This window comes from Leptonotus elevatus, chromosome 12 (genome assembly GCF_054856555.1).
Source record: "Leptonotus elevatus isolate MCC_2025b chromosome 12, RoL_Lele_1.0, whole genome shotgun sequence".
NCBI lineage: Eukaryota > Metazoa > Chordata > Actinopteri > Syngnathiformes > Syngnathidae > Leptonotus > Leptonotus elevatus.
Window position 1 is genome coordinate 17,290,675 of NC_141250.1, and position 22,890 is coordinate 17,313,564.

The window sequence follows — 22,890 nt, forward strand, 5'->3', positions numbered from 1 at the left end:
GTTCCTCATGTCCAAATATGGTCAATTCTTTTTTTCACAAATTTAATAGTCAATGAAATTCAAAAATACATATTGGTATATTGTCGTTGCTATGTTAAAAACATGTATGTCCATTTTTCTCTCCCATTTATTTTAAAGTTTTTGGGATAAAACTAAACGCAGACATCCATCCCAATAATTTAAAAAACAAAAAAAATGGACATAAGTGTCACACAGCAGCAACGATATATTTTACACACTTTTGTGTTGAAAATCGCTTGAGAACAAATCTATTATTAACTCACTTGAACTGTCTGAGAGGTGTCAAAACTACCTTTACATCACTGTGGAAGCCGTGGAGCATTATATCCCCTCAAGATTCAAAGTCTGGATGTTTTCTTTGTTTTATGTGACTTATGGCTCAAAGACCTTTGGAGGGAAAAAGTCAGGAAGATGATTTAACCACAGTTGTTTGCCTTCAGGAAGTATTAAAGTTTTTTTGTGTGTGTGTGGGAGGGGGGGGGGGGGGGCATGTGAATGCTTGGTGGGACGGCTGTGGCCCCCAGCCATACTTTACTCACCCCCTGATTTAGCCAAAGTAGTTCTTTGCCACCATCTTGTGGAATTTATAGGCAATTAGCCATAATCAGTTTTAAGGAGCATGGTTAACATTTGGTAGATTGTTTTTAAGGAATTATTTAAACGTTTAATTATATTATTGTATACCCCAAATAAAGGTCACTAAGGTAAACTTTTTTTTTCCTATCATGAGGTTTTATTTTTGTGTTTTTTTCTCACCTTGTGACATCTGGTAATTTTTTGTCTATTTTTGTTACTGTTCAAAGGAAATATAAAAGCAGTAACTTTTTTCTTTGTATTGGTTGTTCAAGACACAAACAGTCACTGTGGAGATCTTATCAACTTATTTTATAGATCTTTAAATCACTGAGTGTTTACAGCATAGATGATCATCTTATGCATGGAGGACATTCCGGGCTAAAGAGATTTAAGGAAACATGACGTCAGACAATATGGAACAGTTTGGAATCTTGAACATGTCAATCATGCAGATGTGATATGAAGACCATGAGCTACAGGTGTTAGATGCTTACATTCTAAAGATGTGATTGTTTTGGTCAAATGGGGGAAAAAAATAAAAAAGAAACATGGTGCAGAAAGAAAACATTTGGCTTGAAGGACTCATGTAAGGCGGATGTCAACATGCCAAAGATAAAGATGCTATTTGAATTTCATATTTAAGGCATCTGGTTTTTAAAAAACCAAACAGTTTGGTGTTTTGCGAGTGTTGCTCTGATGTTTAACCTGTCCCAAAAAGAGGAGTTGGAAATGATCAGCTGACGCGTCTTTTCCAAGGGGAACGTTCCAACCGTCATCGGAGCGGGGTTCATATTGACGGGCCCGCCGTTGGTCCCTGAACACGGCGTGGCGCTGTGTGGCGACATCACGCAGCCAGGCGCTGCGCCGCCAACTCCTCGGCGTCGTCTCTGTTCTCGTTGATCTCGGCCAGCGTGCGGACAAAGCGGCTCCATTCGTCGTTCCGCGGAACGCCGATTTGCTGGGGAGGAGAGCGCAAAGGCTTCAGAATCGAGCTAGCAACACTGGTCATCGCAGATAAATCTGACAGGGTGGCGCCCATTTGACCAGAATAGGTACGCTGACCTGGGTAACAATGTTAGAAACTGACCAAACGCCGCACCAAGGAGGAAATCAAACTATGGTTGGCTTGAAATGTTCAAATAGTAAAATGTTCAATACAAGAGTAAAGCCTACTCACCTCTCCAATGTCATACACTAGAACTTGTCCATCCATGTCTCCCACGGCGATTTCTTTTCCAGAAGGAGCCCAACGGATCCTATTGAGGGCCGGGTTCCCGTCCACGGTCACGCTGGCTGTTGGGACCTGACAGGTTATGTAAAAAAAAAAGTTGTATTTATTTTTTTAAATCAAGGTATCAAAAGAAGCATCATGTCATGTGACTTGCGTCCTACTTCGACTCACAGAAGAAATGGGTGTATGCTCCAGCATCCCAACGCCCCCACAAAAAAACAAAAAATTGAACTCTGATCTCATTAATAGGGCACTAATATTAGTCGTTCTACACGAAGGATAAAGAATATATGACTGCAAGTGCTATCGTATTTGTGGGCGGAATCAGGTTAATAATTTTTTGGTTTTTTTCCTGCTAGTTTTTTGTTTTTAATTCAGTTTTAAGTAATTTTTAGTGGTTTTGTTAGTGATTATTTTATAGAAAATGTTCTATTTAATTTACTTTTTGTTAGTTTTAGTATAATTTTGTCAATTTTTTAAATTACTTTTGTTTGGGGAAAGATTAAAAAAAGATCACAGTAAATAGTGTGTAATAAAAACTACACAACATATATAATTTACAAATATATTAACATAAACTAGCACATAAACCAAGCATTGCAAAAGAGTCTGCAAATTTGCAATTTGTGAGATTGACAAAGACATAATGTTATAATTAATTTTGCAAATGTAAAATGTAGCTTAATTTAGTTATTTTGTTTTCAAATTTTTCCATTTTATTTTATTTTGTTAACCAAAATGCTTTTTCCATTTTAGTTTTTTTTATTTCATAAACTACAATACAATAAAGTGTTCTGTTGCTTAAAGAGTTAAAACACTGAAACATCAATGAGAATTGACATAATATCTAGTGTGTCGGTGGTATTGATGCACCTCTGTGTCGTTGTTGAGGTTCCACAGGTCCAGATGGCCCACGCCGTCCACGCAAGCAAACAGAGCCGGGTGAGTAGGAGACCACATGACGTCGTATACGTAGTCAGAGTTGTCCTCGAACGAGTAGAGCGGCTTGTTGTTCTGCAAACAACACAAGAGCATGCCGTTAAAGTATTACTGTTGTGTGTGATTATGACGTCATTGTAAGGTGAATTAATGTACAATTAATATAGATAAAAAATTCTCAGTGTACTAACTCAATGTAGGTCTGTGTAATTGAAAGCTATTATACTTGTTTGAATAGCAAGCAAACTGGGCCTTCTTCTGCCATCTAGTGGAAGAGCATTTCATTGCTCATCCTCTCAATATACATCACTGGCATAGATAGATAAACAAAGATTTAGTTATTTGTAGCAAATTCATCATTTTCAAAACAATTAGGTGCAAGTGAATAATTTCCAGTGGCATGCCGGATTATCTCTCGCATAAGAGTGTGGAAATCACGGGCTAAATGAGATTTTTTTTCTATTGTAAAAATAGAGAGTAAAATATAATTATTATATAATAATTGTGGCTCTGAAGATGATTCTGATTGTGATTGCATGACATTTTTCTTTGGTGATATTGTGGTGAAAAATTTCTGATGTCAAATATGTGCCTTGACTCAATACATTTTCAGGAAAAAAACAGCATTTACATTTTAGTCAACAGCTGCGTCCTACCTTGGTGCTCCACAGCTTGACAGTCCAGTCAAAAGAAGAGGTCACAAAGAGATGGGAGAAGTCCAGCGGCCCAGGGGCCGTGTGGCAGTGGATGCCCGTGATTGGCCCGTGGTGACCCTCGAACATCTCGCTGATGCCTGCTTTGCTGTGGAGCAAGCAGAAAGAGACCTCAAATTTGTTTGGATTGAGAGAATTATTATTTTTTTTTTATATGGTCAGTGTCAGATTAGGTTATTATAGTATTGGCAGTCTCTTGTGTGATGTTACACTTGATGGTAATGCGACCATTTTGAAAGCGTACTAAATGTCAAATTCTCATTTGTATGATAATTTCAGAGATTCCACTGTATTTACCACATTTCACCTAAATCCAAATCGCCGATGACGCCCTTCCATCACACACTGCAGAGCTGTTATCTAAATGAAGCTCAGATAATTAACACGGAGAGGTAAATACTCAGCGTGAGTGATGCTTATGCATTATTAAACCGCAATGACGGTATCATACTATCGCAAATGAGCTGGAAAATAACCAGGCCAATTACGGAGGTGAATCTGGTAGCCGTGCGGCGATCACCTCTCGGCGCTCTCCCGTGCGTACTGCAGGACATTTCAATTATTTGGTCTCGGGCTAATGCGCATCTCAGCGGGGGCTCGGATTAAGTCGCATTTGCAGGGGGATCATCCGGCATGAGCGCAGCTGTTTAACGACAACAGCGCTGGATGAGCTGCAGGTTAAATTCTCGCTGGGACGGCGGGCTGTAAAATAAGTTTCTCAGTGCTTAAAAGGGAAAAACTGATTCACCTCCTCCTTGTATGTATACCCTGTTAATGTTCAATGAGTTTTATGTGGCCAACTGACAGGTAGAGAGGAAAAACATGGTGACTTGGCAGGAGTAAAAACTTAAAAAACAGCAGGAGATGGATTTTGGGGAGTTTTATGTTGCTCAGTGATGTTTATTTGACTATCGGCGTGTTCCATTTTTGGACGGCGAGGCTGCTGATGAACGCACCGCACCTTCCATGACGACACGACATGTAGACGGAGCCGTCCTCGCTGCCCACCACGAAATTGTTGACGTCTCCCAATGGGAACGACATGGAAGTGACAGCTACAGCTTTGGACTGCTTGAACACCAGCTCCATGCTGTCCTATGGGAGAGAGAGGCTTTTGTAAACACACGCTCAGCCAGAAAAAAAGAAAGAAAGAAAAAAAAACATGACTATTTATGTTTGCATAATCTAAATGCAACTGACACTTTATTTTAAAATATCACAAGTCTGACAATGTGTGGGTCCGGGCAACAGAGATGAAATGACAGAGCTAGCCAAGTTAATTTCCTTCAAAGCTGGAAAGAAAAAAAGTCTGGCTTGCACGATAAATAAGAGCAAAGAAAATGAGAAAATAACTGTGGAGACTGAAGTGAAGGAATTCGGTCAGACTGTTCAGATAGAGAGATTCGCACGGACAGAAAATAAAGGCAACTTTAATGTGGGTGATGTCAAACCAAGTTTAATCTGGATTATGATTAAAATGGTTTAGTTTACACTGAACTAGAAAATCCTATTGAACATGTTCAGAAAATGAATAATCAAAGGTTTGAAGAATAAAGTAAAAAAAAAAAAACTATTATTTTCTCCTTTTTTTTTTTTTTTTTTTTTTTAAATCTAGATATTTGTTTTTGTTGTTTTTTTGCCCCATTTTCCATGTATTGAATGCTAATCAGCATTTTGGGGATACTTTTTAGGGTTAAGTTATTCTTTTTTCCCCAAAGCATTTCAAAGGGTGTCAATTATACATGAATTTTGGCTATTTGTGGAGCGGGGGTTGACTATACAGTAAAAAAAAAAAGTTTAAATAATTTAAATAGTGGTCCATCTTCTTCTTCTTTTTGTGTCACAATCTTGTTTTTGACATTTCGTATTTTGAGATGTCACAAAACCAACCTATGTTCTTTAGCTGATTACCAAACAAGACAATATTCTGTGAGTCAGGAAAAATCAGTCAAAGTGCTCTAAAATGGCTGTCAATATGGCGAGTTCTACTTTAAAAAAATGGCTGGCATGAAAGAGTTCATGTAAATATTCCACTCAACACCCATGCAGGAAAGTCTCACACACATAAGCAGTCGTACCTGCGGCTGAGAGAGCATATCCAGGCTCCAGGAGCACATCTTGCCATCAGTGGAGATGCTGATCAGATTGTTGGCGTTCTGGGTGCCGACCATATTGACGCAGTAGACCGGGTGCTGCAATTAGAGTGGTGGCATGATTTAAGAAAACAGCTTGTGAAATGAGGCAAAACATCAACTTTAGTTTCAAAAGGTACCGTATGTGCGGCTGCAGACAGGGGTGTCCTCTGCACCGGAGTCCTCTTGTTGCTCCTGTTGTCCCACAGAACAATTTGGCCCGAGTATGTTCCGCCGACCACCACGTTAGGATGGAATTTGGCGAAGGCGGTGGACATAACAGCAGACTGTCAAAAGAGTGGAACAAAAGATTATTAGAGGATGCACAAAACGCATCCATTCATTAGAGGGGAAGTCCATCTTAAACATATCCTGACAATAATGTTGTAAATTACCTCACTAGTCTAAACATGACATTCTGATTAATATTACATTTGTGAAATATGAGTTATCAAGCAAAATCCAGCCATTTTTAGCCATCTTAGGGGGCGGCCATCTTGCCACTTGCTGTTGACTGAAGATGACGTTACAGTTGCTCAGGGCTCAGGCAATGACCAATCACAGCTCACCTGTTTTCTTAAACTGAGCTGTGATTGGTGAGACCTCAGCAATTGTGATGTCATTTTCACTCGACAGCAAGTGGCAAAATGGCCGCCTTCTGATATTAATAAAAATTGCCGGATTTTGCTGCTTAACTCATATTCCATTAATGCAATATTAAAAAGAATACCATATTTAGACTAGTGGGACTACATAGAGCATATTATAGTCAATATATTTTTTGATTGACTTTTTAACCCTTTAATCCACCTATTAGAATAAAACATTCATGTGTAATTAATTATTATAAAACAGATTAATTTTTCGTTTATGTTTGTTGAAAAATACATGTGGAGAGGACCTTGGAAAACAATTATTGCATATTAAATCGCAATCACAGTATGGGGGGGATTACAAATTCAATATTTTTCTAAATTATACATGTTCAATACAAACATTGCTAAATTAATATCTATCAATGCCAAATGAAAGCATTGTAACCTTTGTAAAAGCCACATTTTTGGTACAGCTCTTGCATTGTAGCTTATTAGAATGTTGCTGAAGTGTGCAGTGAATCTAAATTAGCAGCTATATTGCTCACTCATTAATTTGACAACGAAATGAAATTGTTACTTCTTGTTCTGGGTTTCACTGCTTCTCTGTGAGCGATTGTAATTGTGTTGTGGTCAGAAGCAGGCGTTTGTGGATATCACCTGAAGCTTTGGGGGGTAACACATAATCCAAATTTTGCATATTTTCTTGCAAGATGCCTTGCGAATTGGCTGACTGAAGATATTAAGGAGCGATGTTAATATTATTATTTATTTTTCCACTTTGATTTTAAATATATTGTATTAATATACTGGATGTACACATTTAGGAATCCAGTCCTTAATGAGTCGGGGTTCTATTGATTGTTCTTACATTACGTTTTCCCCATCATACTATGACCAATAAAGATTTTTAAAATGGAAATATTATATTGACATGATCTAGGATGTGTGATTTAAGTGTAACCTATATTTCTTGAGGTCAGTAGTGACATTTCAGGGCATGAAACCTCATTTAAAACGGACTCTGAGGCATGAAGACGTTTGTGTTCACACTTCTGTTCACTTGCATTCAGCTGAGCCTGCGACCACATCCGCTTTGTAGGCAACCAACATGTGGTTCTGCTCAGCCAGTCTTACAGGAGTTAGCCTCGAGGCGAGCTGCATAATAAGGTTGGACAGCATCGAGAGCGCCGCTGCAGTTCTCGTCGGAACATTCTGGCCCTTGTTTGGATGCATATGACAAACCACTACCGCCCCACGCACGCTTAAGCTTGCGATTCTCGGATTCCTTTCAAGGCCTGCGCCTTTTCCGGTGCCCCGGGAGCACACGTGTGCGGATGGATGTGGTGGAGGTGGATGCCAGCATACTAAACTCACAATGTGGATTGAGGAGGGAGGCGGAGGGGGGAGGGTGGTCGTCATGATTACCCGCTTGTGGAGGAAGCCACATGTGTGGATCAGGGGGGGAGGGAAACAAAGTGCTTTCAGTACCTGACAGTGGAAGACGTACTCCGGTGTGGTCTTCTTGTACTTCATGTTCCACACTAAGGCCACGCCATCCGGCTCGTGGGGAGCGTCCATGTTGTTGTTGTAAGAGGCAACCAGAAGTTCAGGGTACTAAAGAAAGAATGAAATGAGTCAAAATGACACACTGGTTGGAAGACTGGGGGGGTTGTTGGGTTGGGCGGAGGAGGCACACAGGCTTGGACCCAAGTGGTCGACAGTTCTGCGTTGTGCTGTTAAAGGCCTTCAAGAGAATCCATTTCCTTAAGATTTATGGCCTCTTTAATTTGCCCCAGGCTAAATCTGAACTAGAGGATTGTTTAAAAAAGAAGCATTGCATTTTTTCCCCCCCTTGTCCTTGGTGTAAATAACTCATTAATCTTTTGTTGCCTTGAATAATTAATGTGAAATGCACAGTTCGGATGCACAATCACAAGTCATCAGTGTATGGATTTTCCCACTGGGCAGGTAAATACCGTGAACAAAAAGCTGCCGTTCAAACGGTGTCACAAGTCATTGCAGAATCATGCATGAAATAACTCTGGACGCCAAAGGAAACAAATCATTACGGTCTCTGACTAAGTGACAATTTGGGTGGGACATTATTTTCATTCCTGAGGGACTTGCGGCTCAAAGTAAATGCTGTCAAACTCCTGCTATGTAATCATAAAGCATTATGGCTGGGAAGAGTTAAGTTGTTTCAACAGCCAATTAGCTGTGGATTCATACACAATGAACTACTTCTGTTTGGCAAAGAAAGAAATGTATACTACATGGACTAGGGAAAGGCAGATTATTGTGACAATATTTCTCATTTTGACTAATATCAGTATCAGCTTTTTTACAAATCTGAAGGCCGATAAAGCTGGTATCTCACTGAGCGGTGAATCATCAGGATTTGTAAGTCTGCAAAGATGGTTTCCAAACTTTTACAAACCCTGACAAAAACCCGAAATTAGCTATTCACAGGCATTTGTAATCAGATAGGGAACTTTTCATTTATGGATTTATTTAAATTTCCACTTTATAAAAAAAAAAAGTGATGCTGACACTGGAAACTCCTTACAATTTTTATTATTTTTTAAAATAAAAAATATATATAAATTAATTACGAAATTATGTTTACATTTTGGAAAACTTTATTTACAGTGGTAAACTTTAGGGAAGTACTTACTTGCTTAGTTTTAACATGCTGATGACCCTGGAAGCTCCCTGCATTTTTTGTTAGAATTTTTAAACAAAGCAGTCAATTCTTAATAATTTTGTTAAAATGTTGATGCTAATATTTTCTCTTTTACTGCAAATTAATATCGGCTTGAAATATTGATCATCAGTCTACTTGACTACTGCAAAAAAAAAAAAACATATCGGTCTATCAAAAATATGGACAAATGTTTTTGGACACGGTAAGAGTTGAGATACCGCACCCGCTGATTCTTATTTCTCTCCTCTAAAATCTATTTTATGTCCCAGTGCATAAAGCCAAATTCTTGAATGGATGAGTTGAGTGTAGTAGAACTTGACACTTGATAAAAGAAACCTGAGGTGACCAATCCAGGCAGGTGACAACACGGTGCTTGGACCAGCGTTCATCTGTGAATTGTCTGTTGAGTGAAAGTTTTGTTCCGCCCTGGACTTCACTGTGAACGAAGGAGAGAACACAACACACCATTAAATCCCACTTTAAACACAACGTGAACAAACTCTTGTGATGAGATCATTACCCCTCCTTCTCCTCCAGGTCACGGCCACTGTAGTCAAAAAAGAGGTCCACGTGCTCCGACAGAGCCCGCTCAATGATGCGAGTGCTGTGGTCGAAGAAATTCACAAACTCCTCCGAATGCAAAATCTGCAGTTTCTCCTCCTCTGTCAGCTCGTGAAGGGTCACTGCGCACAGGAGGAACTCGGTGAAAATGTTACACACAGACACAGGCGACACTATTAAATAATCACATAAGACACAATAAACATAGCTAATCATAATATTGTCCAGTCTAAATTTGATCAATTAAAATTTCCCATTCTATTTCTAATTGATTAAATTCCTATGTCAGTGTGTCAAAATACATAAAATGAAATCTGCTTTCAAAGAAGATCACGGTATCCCTCAATCCTGGGTCCAATTCTGTTTTGTTTTTATATAAATGATCCATTCCATCTGTGTGCCAACTTCCAAGGCTGTAAAGTCATTATATAAGCAGATGATACGGTGATTTTTGTGAAGGGTAGAGACCATTAAGAGGTTGCTGTACACTTAACAAAGGTCATAGTAAATGCTTCAAACTGGCTGAACTACAACTTAACTCTTCCAAAACTTGCGCTACGATTTCCCCCCCCCCCCAAGACAAATCACACACACGTTTTTATACGTTTCATACGTATTTTTGCACGGGAAATCCAAATTGTAAATAAATATAAACACTAGGGCACTGTCTTCGATAGCAATTTCACTTTTAAAGTTTTAGTACATGTTTTTCCTTATAATAATAATAATATAGTCATGTGTATTCTGCTATTTTTAAAGATTGTGTCTGCAGTTGCAAGTATTCCTTATGTATAAAAAAATGGTCTTTTGGCTATAATTTGGTTCATTTCTTATTAAATTAATCATATTATTAATTAAATGACATGAAATTATTGTACATTGTCCCTGTGTCACAAATAAACATAATTCAAATTAATGCGAAAAGAGCACATTTAGCTCTGACAAAGCTAAGTAAGCAACCTTAATGTCTTTCAACGGACATGGATTTTTTCCCCATGTATTCCAATACAAGTGGATGAAAGGAATTTATAAATGTCATGTATGAATGATAAAGCTGTATTAATTCAACAAGATGATTATCATTGTAGTCATAGAACTGCGCTGAACTATTGATAGCTAATATTTTTGGCGAACTTGTCCAAACAATTCACAAACTACAAAGATGACACATCTCATCAATCTGTCAAACAAAACTGTACATACTTATCTTTTATTGTCTTGTATAAGCAGAATTGTTTATGATGCTCTCATACCAGATCTCATTATCTTGTGATTGATGTGTCAATTAACTATGTATCGCCACTAATAGTAGAGTACTGTACCTTCTTCTTCCTCTTTGATGTCAGGCTTCTCAATCTGAGTCTCGACTACTGGCTGTGGCGGAGCAACTTCTTCTTCTTCCTCATCTGCTGAACAGAAAGTGAATTTTAGACAACATTCATGCAGACTGATTTATAAAGCACTATAATCATGTTCCTATTATAAACGCTGCATGTTTTATAAAAATGTAGGCCATGATTATATACAAACAACGTAGTGCCTCTAAAGAAGAAGAACGTCTGACACCTATTTTCACCTGTCTTTCACATCCTCTATTCTCTTCTTTCAATAAATCTTCCACCGGTGATTATGGCCACTGCAAAAGACTTTTGTATCTGATTTTGTATCTCTGCCTTGCATTTGTTAGGTTTGTCAAGCACAACGTCGCCTTTCAAAGGGATGCTGCGTCTGAAAAGCTGGGAGATTGTCATTTGTGTTAAACGGACACACAGCACAGCGGGTGTCTTGTTGTCGCAGGCAGGCCGGTCGGTTTTTCCCAGCTGTTAATGAGACTCCAGCCATTCAAAGGCGAGCCTAGTTGTCAGTGTAGCTGTTTGCTCTGTGTCCCAGAGCCACGTTGGCCCCTTCTAAAAGGCAACGGGGCAAAGGGGGCCGAGCAGGTGCCCGGGTCCATCCCATTGGTCGGGCCAGATGACGGCATGGTGCAAAGGCAGATGGCGATGCCGGGATTGTCTCGTGCTCTTCAAAAGGTGGCATGGGGATGGGCACAGAGGTTTTCCGCTCGGCTGCTCCGAGACAAGCATTCCCCCGCCCCTGAAGGGCAAGCCTGTGTAATTACCATCCTAGCGGGGGGTCCTGAAACTTCTATTCAAGCTAGGATAATGTACAACAAACTACAGGCCAGACCAGCTGGCAAACTGCACACTGGTTGTACCTCAAAGCGGTTGGAAGGTTTTTTCAAAGCACATTTTTTTAGAGACGGCATACAGCCCACGTTTGAATGTTTAAAAAAAATAAAAATAAAGAGCAAGCAGGGAAAAACATAAGAAAAATCTGTCTTGAGCCGCAAAACATTTGAACATTGTGATGAAGGAAACGGTGTGTTAGTGTTAGTCTAATGTACTGAGGGCCCAAGAGATAATTAGAGAGGTACCATAATAGAATACCTTTAGTCTTTCGTTTGTTTCATTTTTGTATTTTTTTTCATGCATTTGTAGATGTTCTGCCTTTCTGTCAAATTTCGGACATTTAATTTAATTGGACATATCGTAATTTTCTGCCTTCTTCATTTTTTGGACGTTATGGCTATTTTTTTTGGGGGGGGGGGTCTGCCTTTTTTGCCATCAATTTTTGACATTTTTGGCAATTTTATAGACATTTTATGATAATTTGGGGGATTTCGATTTTTTTTTTAAACATTTTCATCAATTTTTTCTGACTATAATGTGGACATCTTATGGTAATTTTCAGGATTCATTCTTTTGTTTTTGGAAATGTCATAGTTAATTGTTAAAGTTTTATTTTCTGCCTTTTTTTTATTCAATTGACATTTTTGCCAATTTCATGGACATTTTATGGCAATTTACTGCTTTTTGTCTTCCTTTTTAGAGATTTTAAGGTAATTTTAAAACATTTTCATCTACCTTTAGTCTCTTTTTGACAATTTTTTTTTATATTTCATTATTATTCTTTTTTATCTAAATCATTATTTAATTTAAATAATATTTTATCTAAAAAATAAATATATGCAAAAAATAATTATAATAATTTCGACTTTTTTTTTTTAAGAGATGCACAGGGAGCAAGGACTTAAGAGCAACATATGGCTGCAGAGCCGCAGGTTGCAGACCCCTGGTCTAATGTAAGACGACAGCGCCGCATAGCAAAATTTCCTTCCCACTGAGATAATCTAAATGATAATGTCATCTGTCATTTTGTCCATGAAGTGATTTATCCCCTTTTCAGATAGAAGAAGAGCTTTAGGGAAGAGCATTATTGAGCACACTGATGAGTTTACTAGTTTGAAGACACGTGGCGTTTCAATGTACGGCTATATGCTTTACAACCAACAGGAGAAGGTTAAAATCTTTTCTTTCTAGGGCCTCAATCAGGCTTAAAGGAAAACAGTAATCACTGTCTTTCAGTCGGACCGGGCCGCGCTCGTCAGCCCTTTCCCTGGTGAGGCAGCCGGAGCAATCAACCTGCCAGGCATTAGGAGCGGATAGACAATCTGAAAATAAAGGGTATAATGCACCTGCCAGCCAAAATGGCCATTTTGAGAAAAGCTAGTGATCCTGGTGACCCTGCTGGGGATGTGTCGGAGGGGGGAGGGAGTGGGGGTGGTGTAGAGCCTTGCAAAGGTGGCTGGCGAAGGAAAACGGGAGGGGGGGTGGTTGGTGGTTACATTTAACAGAATTCACCCGGATCATTGATGTCCTATAAACCAACATCTCCTCTAAAAGAGGGCCCTATTATGGCTTTTGCACCACTTAAGAAATAAAAAAGCTTTTTGGGGAACAAGCGCAAAGCTGGGCTTTGAGGGGGGTTGTAGGGTAATCTTACCCCTCGTACAACATAGTAAGACTAACATGGCCAGTGATGTTCAAGAATACAACTAAGCGACCTTTACCCTCAGCTGCAGGTGTCTTCCTCCTCCCTTCTTCCTTGGCACACAAGTCTGAAAGCCGCACATGCAAACCACTTTGCAAAGACCACAGGCTTTTACTTTGCAACCTTTGCCATCCAGGCTAATCACTGAAGCACACAGTGGGGAAGATCATTTCTTGTTTCCAGAAATGCGAGGCTTTAAACACCACTTTTATTACATTTAACAAAGCGGTGATTAATTCTTTCAAATGGTACGTCTCGACATTTACGGATCAGAAAAAGCCACTGCAAATTTCACAACAAATAATAGATAGATAGATATAGATATAATAATAATAGATAATAACACTTGGATATTTTTTTTTGCTCCATAACACTTCTTGCGACTTGAAGCATTGAGTTAAGTGGTCAAATATTTGTGCTAGTGTCAGTCAAATGGACTAAATGATTTTAATGGAGCTATTAATATCTTCAGAGTACGCAATATGCACAAATTTATTGGGACACATACCAATACCAATTTCTTTGTGCACTTGGTCAGTTAGCAGGAACAGCAAAGGGTCTCCCCCAAACTGCCCCCTCAAAGTTGGTAGATTTTTTTTTTTTATACAGGGCCAAGTAAGAGCCCCTGATTGAAGACACATGGCCCAAAACTTTTGCTCCTATGAAGCATGTTAATTGATTTAAAAAAAAGTGGTGATGGGCAGCCACGCAGAGCATGAGGGTGCGCCATTGATAAGTAAATCATAACCGTATTGCAAAGCGAGTGCCTACCCACATCTCTTCATACAATAGGTATTTAATCATAAAGTGCATAAAAGGCAACAAAACTCTAAAGTGGCACTTCAGATGAGAAGGCCACAAAGGGCTTTTGTGATTTCAAGTTGTGACCTTGCTCTGAATCAATAGTGATTAAAACAATCCCATTCCATTAAATACTGGATTTACTAAACTGCTCTCGGTCCTTCTAAGCATGACAAGCCTTTTCTAGCTCTGCACCAGACCGACCAGCCTACACCACCACGCCATTAGCGCCTCACACTCCAGCAATACATCTGTCAGTAATTACAGCCTCTTGTTAAAGAGTGGATCCTGATTCTGCGCGTTGTAAATCACTAGTGCAGTCTGGGAAGGCCATAAGAGAGAAATTGACCAAACTGGAGGTATTAATTAGTGAATTTCTTGAATCTGCAGAGAGCCTTCATTTAAAATATTAAAATCCCCGTAAAGTGAAACTGAAAATAAGTCTTCTAATTTTGACACACCACAGAGAAGAGTGTTGTAAACAAGCCTGCAAAAATTGTAATGATTGTAAAAATAATCAAGTAGTCTATATAATGTTTATATCTCTCCAACATCGTGACAAATCCGACAGTTTTCTCCCCTCTCAAACCCTCCTGTGAGTGCGACTGCTGAATGCGCTGAAACCACACCCATTGAACATTGCAATTGCACCAGACAACTGCTGTTATGTATAAACTAAGGTGCTTATGTTTTTATATAAAGGGGGCGGGGCAAGGACTCCAAAGTGTGTCACGAGGCACTGTTCTAGTTATGCACCCCAAAAAAGAAAAACAGGAAAACTGTTTAACGCTAAATCAAGCACGTTTTCACCAACTTTTTTCAAACATGAATAATGTATTTAGGAAAATTTTTTACTTTGTCTAGATTGTATGGCCACTGTGAAACTAAACGCTCTTGACAGTTGCTAGGTGACGTCTCAGTCCTAAAACTGTTACTCCTTTCTCTGAGCCATCTTGCACTAAGACAGTGGGAATTCTCATGTACGCTCCCTCTAATGCCATCGCCCGCTGACCTTGAGAGTGCCGCCGTGTCATGTCACCTCCGTCTGACAACATGATAAATCGCTCAATCAGAAAACAGGCCTGACGCCACACTGCACATCGAAATGCGCAGAGGGGAGCGAGTGAGCAAGCGGTGCGGTAGATGCGGCCCTCAGAAGCGATGGCGCGAAAATGCACAGTGTCGCCGAACGTGTTTTGTTACGTGCGGCGGAGAGAGAAGACAGGGAAGCAAGGGAGTTGATAAAATGATTACATAGTGGCTGCGAAGTGATGCAGGTTTCACACGTTGGGAGAATCCATCGTTGTTTAACAATGTTTTACAATGCCCAGAAGGAGTTAAGAGTAAAGAGCTATGTGAATTCTTCACGCTGAAAAAAAATGAACAAGACATACAATTTTATCTTTTTCTCTCTTGCTGGGTCACCGCCGAGCTTTCTACATAACACATGACAGCCCTGGATGATGTGTACACTGTTTAAAATCCTAAGCAGGTGTTCAAGGATGCCGAAAAGGATGTGTTCAATGATGCAAGTGAATCAAGCAGACAGCCATAATGACAGACTTGCGCTAGACGGTGAATTTGTAAGACCTGTGGATGGTTCGGACATCCCTTGGAGATGATGAGGGGGAAAAAAACAAGAATAATCAAGAATTCACCTGAGCATGCTCTTCACTGCACTATAAAAAACAGTCAACTGCATATTAGAATGTGGCGGTCAACATATGGATACTGAGAATTTCTAAATTTATATTGCATGGAAAGGCTCAGAATGAAGACGACTGTACATGCATATTGTGCTGCTTCAGAGGCAGTTTACAATTGTATGCTCAGTCCTTATCTTCGTTACCAATCTTATTTCTCCTTCCTGTCATGATTTTCACATCCTGCTCATTAATTAAAACCAAAGCCAAGTTGGATGCAAAGCTGCATCTAGTAGGCTTTAAAGAAGCAGTGTTCGCCTGAATTGAACCTCTGCATTGACGTCTAGTGTTACCTGATCTCAATTTTCCCCTTTACTTTCATCTTAGCGCTCACTCACAGTCACTTCCGGAACATGTGCGCGCTCATTTGACACTTAAGAGGATTTTTGTGTCATTTCTTTATGAAATAAACTCAAGTCTCATGAATTACTTCAGACTAAAAATATGTGACATTAAATTAACTTGACAATTATCCCATCATTATGTTCAGTATTGCTTTAATAATATTGCTGACATGATGGCTCATACAGTAGGAGCCATTGTGTCAGCAATATGGTGACCTTCTGGGAAGATATATGTGGTATAAGTCATAGTATCAGCATTTTTGAAGAAATAAATATCGGCATTCATCCTTATTTTATTTTTATAAATGTGCTCAATCTTTTGAACCTCTTAGGGTGTCTTCTTTAAAATTTTCCACAAGAGTTCTTCAAAAATTGTGTACTTTTACACTTTACCTTCTTTTTGCTGTGTTATGACAGGCGTCTGGGTCTCTTTTGTATAAGACACAGCCTCATGTGGAGGGAAGTCCACCTGAGTGACTTTGGCCATTCCAAGCTTCGAAGCGCCCCGCCTAAAAGCAGAAAAATACTCAAAGACTACACGAGCGAGAGCAAAAGTAAACAATCTCACCTCCTTACCAGAAAAACCTCGGGTGGAATGGCAAGATTCTCAGATTAGTTTTACAGCCAATGTTAAAATTATCAGACCTCTTGCACATGCAAAACGTAACTTGCTTATTGAGTCATGACAAGTAATCATGCCATAGATTGAGAGAAGAGAAAATGACCAGAAAAGGAGAGAAGAGAGTGTCCAGTACCCCAGCTCAGATTCAGAGTGAAGTTGAAGAGTGGACGGGTCAGAGTCCCAGTGCAGAGTCCTGGTTAGTGTCACAGCAACAAGGACGCGTTAGTGAGAGACGCAGGCCGCCACAAACCAGGAGAGGTAACAAAGTTAGCATCATGGGTGCACAACATGCACATTTATAAGGGAGTATCAGGGGCACACTGAAAATAAAAAATAAATAAAAAAGGAGAGGATACCATTGAATAGTTGTAATTTATGAGAATGAAGTTTTAATGTTAAAAAACGTTTCTTTTTTTAAAGTTAATTGTATTTAGCATAACAAAAACAACAGCTGCTGTCTTTCTTTCTTTTAGCCATAGGAAAATGTCATTATTATTATCATTTATTTTTGTACTTCTGGATAGATGATAGAACTTTAGCTGTGTAGTCCTTTCTCACTCACAAAACACATTAAACGTTATCCATACTGATGATGCTGATTTAGAAGACTATTTCATTATTTTGTGAAACAAACTAAAGTGTAATTTGGCAAGATTCTCAACATTCATCTTACCTCAGATATTTGTTTGACTGTAGTATGACATTCCCCTCACTATCTTATTTTCTCACAATAGCTCAATTTAAAATAATTAATTATGACTGCATTGTTCTACTTTATCTTCATATTGTTTTCATTTTTTCCCTTTTCAGTGTGGTCCTAATACTATTTTGGAAAGATTTGCTCTCAAGGAAGAAATCCGTTAAATGTAAATGTCAACTTTCAATATCACTGACTTGACATAATGCAAAACGCTTAAATAATCTCCACCCAGCAGGTTATGCCTAATTCTCTTGCATCTGTTTCTTTGTTTGATAACAGGAATGTGCACAATCAAAAATAAGGCAAGTTGATTTGATCACTTTTGTGTAGGAGTATAACAAAAAGCCAAGAAAATGTGTCATAGCATTGGAAGCAGAAAAGCTGCATGCAGGGGAAAACTGCCTATGTCCGTTTTGCCAAGTAAATACTTATTTTCCATAGAAGGGGGATGTGGGGATTTGGGGTTGTAATCTGAACATTCTCATTTTTACTTGAAAATTCAATTACACTTATGTGTGAATGCACCCACACACAATGTGAGGAGCCGGTTAAAAAAAAAAAACTGAGGAGAACATCAGTGTGTGTGAAACAAGGTGTTAATATGCAGCTAAGATTGTGTCACACCAATGGCTCGGAGAGTTGTGTAGAAAGGCAAGGGGGCCAAGTGGAGTGCCGAGCCTCAGGGAGAAAACATGACCTCCATGTGTGTAGGAAATGGCCGAGCCGGTGAGGGAAATGAGTCAACGCGTTGAGGGGGGAACTGCTCCCTAGGCCTGATGGGACATTGGGGGGAGCTTGAATTTCAACTAAGGGAAGGCGCTCTAATTAGGGGTTAAAAAGTCCCCCAGGCATCACAACAGCCTGTTGTTTTATTGTTAATTCAGGATCACGCTAAATCAACAGCATATAAATCAAATAAACAAGCACTCGGCTGGAATAAACTTATCATCTAACACTGTAACTCGTGGCATTGCTCCTACTACTGTGCCATTTTTGTACAGTAGGGAAAGGACAAATTAATTAAGTGTGCACTGTGCACGTGTATGTACCTTGGTCCCACAGCTCCATCAGAGTCCTGGCTCCCTGTCTCGCTTAGGGTGTCTGTCGATTTGGCAGTTAGAGAAATGGGAGGGGGGGCTACAGAGAAAAACAAACACAATAAGACATTTCAATTAAAATGATAACTCGACGGCTGGACACAATGGGACTGTGACAATGCTACTGCCAATGTAAACTTTGAAGTTTTTAAATAATTTTAATAGTTTAGTCAAATAAATGTCATAATACCAAAATGAATAATAAAACAAGACTCTAATTTGTGTTTTATTGCTATACTAATGTTGACTGTAATGCATGGGACTGCTAAGGGGTTGTTGGTTTTTTAATGGATCTCTTCTGCCACCTGCTGTTAGCACAGCAAGCATGTTTTAGCTCAGGCTGACACTTGACAGAATACCTCAGTAGACTCTTGCATTTTGGCATTCACAAATACACATCCACAATTTTCTGTACTGGCAAAAAGTCTGAAATTTATTTTTGGTGGCAAAGTACTGTATGTACAGCATATTTGCTGGTTTGTAGTATCTCTTTAATTAGGACAGCAAATGGTTACTGTTGGTGATAAACATAGAATCAAAAGCACTGTATTCTGTAACAGCTCAGCAGAATGATAAGAGCGTAAAATCGATCTTCAACTGGCAGTTTGTGTTGTCAATGCGTAGATCCAGTGGTTTCAGGTCAGTCAACGACAAAGTGCTAGCCATTTATAGCAGTAAACTGCCATGTCGCTTGGAGTCTGCGGCCTACAAAGCGGTGGAGTGTCCCACCAGCACAGCTCACTCCAGGAGAATTTGCAGCATTTATGTAATTCCTGAGCTTTGCTGTGCAGTCAAATGTTCATTATTTCACACCAGAATGCATCACCAAGGGCATCAAACTGAGGTGAAACATAAGGGCAAGACTTTCCCCCGGAGTATGAACTAGGTTTAAGACAATTATGGATAAGCCACTTACCAACAGAGACATCAGAGGCTATGCCAAAACTTTGTAGCAGGGCATCAGCTTCATACCGCTTCTTCTCCAAGTCAGACTCTTCATGGTGAATGGAAGTATCTTTCAGTTGTTCTGCCTGAATTAGAGAAAAATGAGATGTCACCAAAAGAATATCATTACAAATTTACTTGTAATTGTTTTATACACATAATCTGCTCCACCTATCAAATATGAAACATATCTGTAAGCAAGCCACTCAAAAGTGTCACAATTCGGCTAATTCACAGTTAGTTTGAGCAAGAGACGGAGAGCTCCATTATGTTGAAAATACCAGGTTGGTTGAAACTATTAAAAATAAGATTTTAGCATTTTTAACAACAAAAATGTTACTCTAAAACTAAATAAAGCAAAGCCACATATGCTTCACACATCTCCTCCTCTGAATCATAAGCAAAGCTAGATATTTTTTATTGTAAATAATTTTCGTCCAAACTAACGTGAAAAAGCACCAGGCTACTTCCTGTTCAGTAGCTTAGCAACCAACCACTGACAAATATGGTGTGTGCTGCCATTGCACATGTGCCGTTCTTCTACACAGTGATCGGCATGAATTCAAGAGCAGTGTGGAAAAAGGCTTAACAGCACAAATAGTTGCTAAAAATCTTGCTAGTTACTTTTTAGTTCAGAAAATTAAAAAAAAGTTGCTAATTTGGCAACATTGAGCCCGAGCTTTCTTTAAAGGTCTTCACTTGCCCCCAGGTGACATGGTAACAAAAGCTGTAGCATTTGTATGAGATGGAACAGCAACCTCAAACTCAAATGAGTCTTTATCCTTTGCGTCGTTTTATTTTTAACCTAAGAATGTCAGACTTCATTTGTATGTCTTCTTGAATGCAATTTTCATGGCTACAGTCACATGCATGTGCAAGACGATGAACGATGACCCAGTGCTGGAGCCTGGAGGCAGTTTGTCTTTTCTCTACTTTACTTCATCTTGGCTTGGCTTGAACAAAGAGACACTTTTGAGAAGTTGACAAGGACTTATAACTAACAGTCGCCATTTACACGTTGCAGGTTTGCATGACAAGCAAACAAATTGTAAAGTGCGTTCACATCCAGACAATATTTTAGTGTATCTCAACTGGGTGGTCTTACGATAAAAACAAGACATGTCAAACGCTCACATTGAACATCTATTTTGAATCCATGAAATGCAAAAAAAGTTTAAAGCGGCAGTGTGGATAATTAGTGCCATCTCGTGGTGAACTAATAGAATGCAACAACCTGAGTTCTAAGTGCCTCAGAGAGACGAACGACACTTCGTAAATCAACCACCAATTACTACATTTGCGAAGTTCTTCTCATTCGGGTATCTGGAGCAGAAAGATGGCGCCAAAACATGTCAACCTCTTGTAAGGCGCAGCCAGACCTATGTAATATAGTTAGACATCACCAGACGTACGATTATATGAAAACAAATATTTTTGCATATTATCTAAACTAATACTGTAGTGGGTTTTTAAAATTAACGCATTATTAGTTCACCACTAGCTGGCGCTAAATTCTACACACTTTCACTTTAAGGATACCTCCTTCTTCTTGCGTTCATCTTCCTTCCTTTTCTTTTCCTCTCTGATTTGGGCCAAGCGTTGCTTCTTCCTTTCAAGCTCCGCTTTTAATTCGCTTTTGTCAGACATGATGCCGGAGCTGCAAAATAGATCAAACATGCAATTTGGTTACATTATTTACCAACATGAGGAAAATTAGTAGCATCCATTTGTGGGATGCAATGTCTGCAAACTCCTGTAAAACCACAATAAACAATGCACAATTGACGCCTCCTAGGAAACATTATTTTTGCAAAGACAGCTTCTTTTATTCCTGTTCCGATTGGATCTCATTAGATCATACAGGTGTTCTTATTAGATTTAAATGTCCTTAATATATTTCTGTCTCTATTAAATGCACAACTCGAGGTCGAGTTGTGAGAGAGAACAGAAGGCAGAGAACAGCTATGATTAAAGCCAACACCCTGTTACAATCGCTAACTACAATCTGGCCCCTGCTAGGCTCATAGAAAAATAACTCCTTTTTTTTCTTGTTAAAATCACAACACAAGTTCAATCATCGATCAAATATTCAAAATTACAACTTCGCTTCAATTCAGCTTCAGCATGTCTCGACTACAGCAACTGTTAGCCTTCCGTGCTAATGACTGGCTAATTTACTGTCATTTAGCAGTGAATGCAAAACGTGCTAAAACAGTAAACACACACATATGTCAAGATTGAAGTTTGGTGTTTAAATAAAACTATCTTAACCGAACCACTCATACATAGCTTGACCGATGTAGCACTGAGCTAACCAATTAGCAATTTGCTATTACAGCTAGCTATGTCTTCGGGGCTGTCATGCGCTAACAACTCTACTGACCCGCGGCTAAATGAAGTCTCCTCGCTTACTCAAACTATGTAATGAATCTAAATATAAAAAGCGCGAGCTTCTACTACTAGAGTACAAACGTCTGGAAACTTACAAACCTTAAATTCGGTTTCGGGCCGGAGAGATTTTCGATAAATGTCAAAACAAACCAGATTCCAGCCCAGTACGGCTTCCGTGAAGGGACAAAATACACGTCAGTCGATGTGTGCGGAAGTGTTTATTTTTGTTTTGTTTAGTTACCTGCAAGAAGTTTTCCGGATAGAATGTGCTGACACTGCTCTACTGAGGCAGTATTGAATAAATCAACTGCTCAAAAATGAATACTTCATACTTCGATTAATATCCTAACTAAACTAATAGCTCATTTGGGTTGGTTTAGATCAGGGATGGGCAAAGCTTTATATTGAGGCCAGCAATAGCTGGGCTTAAAATGTGTAAAATTGAGTATTTATTTATTATTAAAGATAAATAATGTAATTGCAATTATCTTACAAAATGTAAAATTGTTCATTATATACAGATAATTAAATATATATTTTATTTGATTGTTTTAATAAAGTAATTACTTTTTGAAGTAAAAATAATAAAGAAAACAACAAATTTTAGGTGGGGAATAGTGAATTCAGCAATTTCTAAATACATTGTTCATGTAGTGATAGTAAATTGGTAAATGCTGGAAATGTGTAAAGACTCAGAGCTATTAAGTACTTATCTGTGGCGATGTATGCTTAAATAGTTTTTCATAATTTCCGTTCTAATATTTTGGGGCGTGGCTAAAATAGTGACTAGTAATGCACTTGGGGTCTGGCATAATTTGCCCTGCCGCCACTTTTATTTATAAGAACTTGAGTGCCTTATTTCGCGCCAGTGAAGTTAGCTAGCTAGTTATGCCTACACCCCAAAAATGCATATTCCCTTCAGA

At 39.0% G+C, this 22,890-nt stretch overlaps 1 protein-coding gene across 2 annotated transcripts; it reads right to left on the reverse strand.

The window, feature by feature from the left end:
- Positions 1-885: 885 nt before the first annotated feature.
- LOC147164811 (dynein, cytoplasmic 1, intermediate chain 2a-like) lies at positions 886-22,150 on the reverse strand. Of its 2 annotated transcripts, XM_086092098.1 has the most exons (17): positions 22,067-22,150; positions 21,116-21,233; positions 19,548-19,662; positions 18,584-18,671; positions 16,968-17,027; positions 16,606-16,721; positions 10,796-10,879; positions 9,433-9,595; positions 9,249-9,348; positions 7,697-7,822; positions 5,753-5,899; positions 5,559-5,672; positions 4,442-4,575; positions 3,424-3,568; positions 2,702-2,842; positions 1,775-1,900; positions 886-1,555 (listed from the first exon to the last, which is right to left on the reverse strand). In XM_086092098.1, exons 2-17 carry the CDS (start codon positions 21,221-21,223, stop codon positions 1,442-1,444), a joined length of 1,881 nt encoding a protein of 626 aa, XP_085948224.1. In that variant the 5' UTR covers positions 21,224-21,233; positions 22,067-22,150; the 3' UTR covers positions 886-1,441. The 2 variants fall into 2 exon arrangements, with proteins under 2 accessions (XP_085948224.1, XP_085948225.1); XM_086092099.1 differs by lacking the exon at positions 16,968-17,027.
- Between the last annotated feature and the right edge of the window lie 740 nt (positions 22,151-22,890).

Bases quoted from the DNA above. Each gene is read 5' to 3' on its own strand.
- LOC147164811 (XM_086092098.1), bottom strand. From the start codon at position 21,223: ATGTCTGACAAAAGCGAATTAAAAGCGGAGCTTGAAAGGAAGAAGCAA. The intron at 9,349-9,432 runs GTAATGATCTCA...CTTCGTTCACAG, and splicing joins GACCTGGAGGAGAAGGAGGG to TGAAGTCCAGGGCGGAACAA. The intron at 1,901-2,701 runs GTGCATCAATAC...ATAACCTGTCAG, and splicing joins ACCTCAACAACGACACAGAG to GTCCCAACAGCCAGCGTGAC.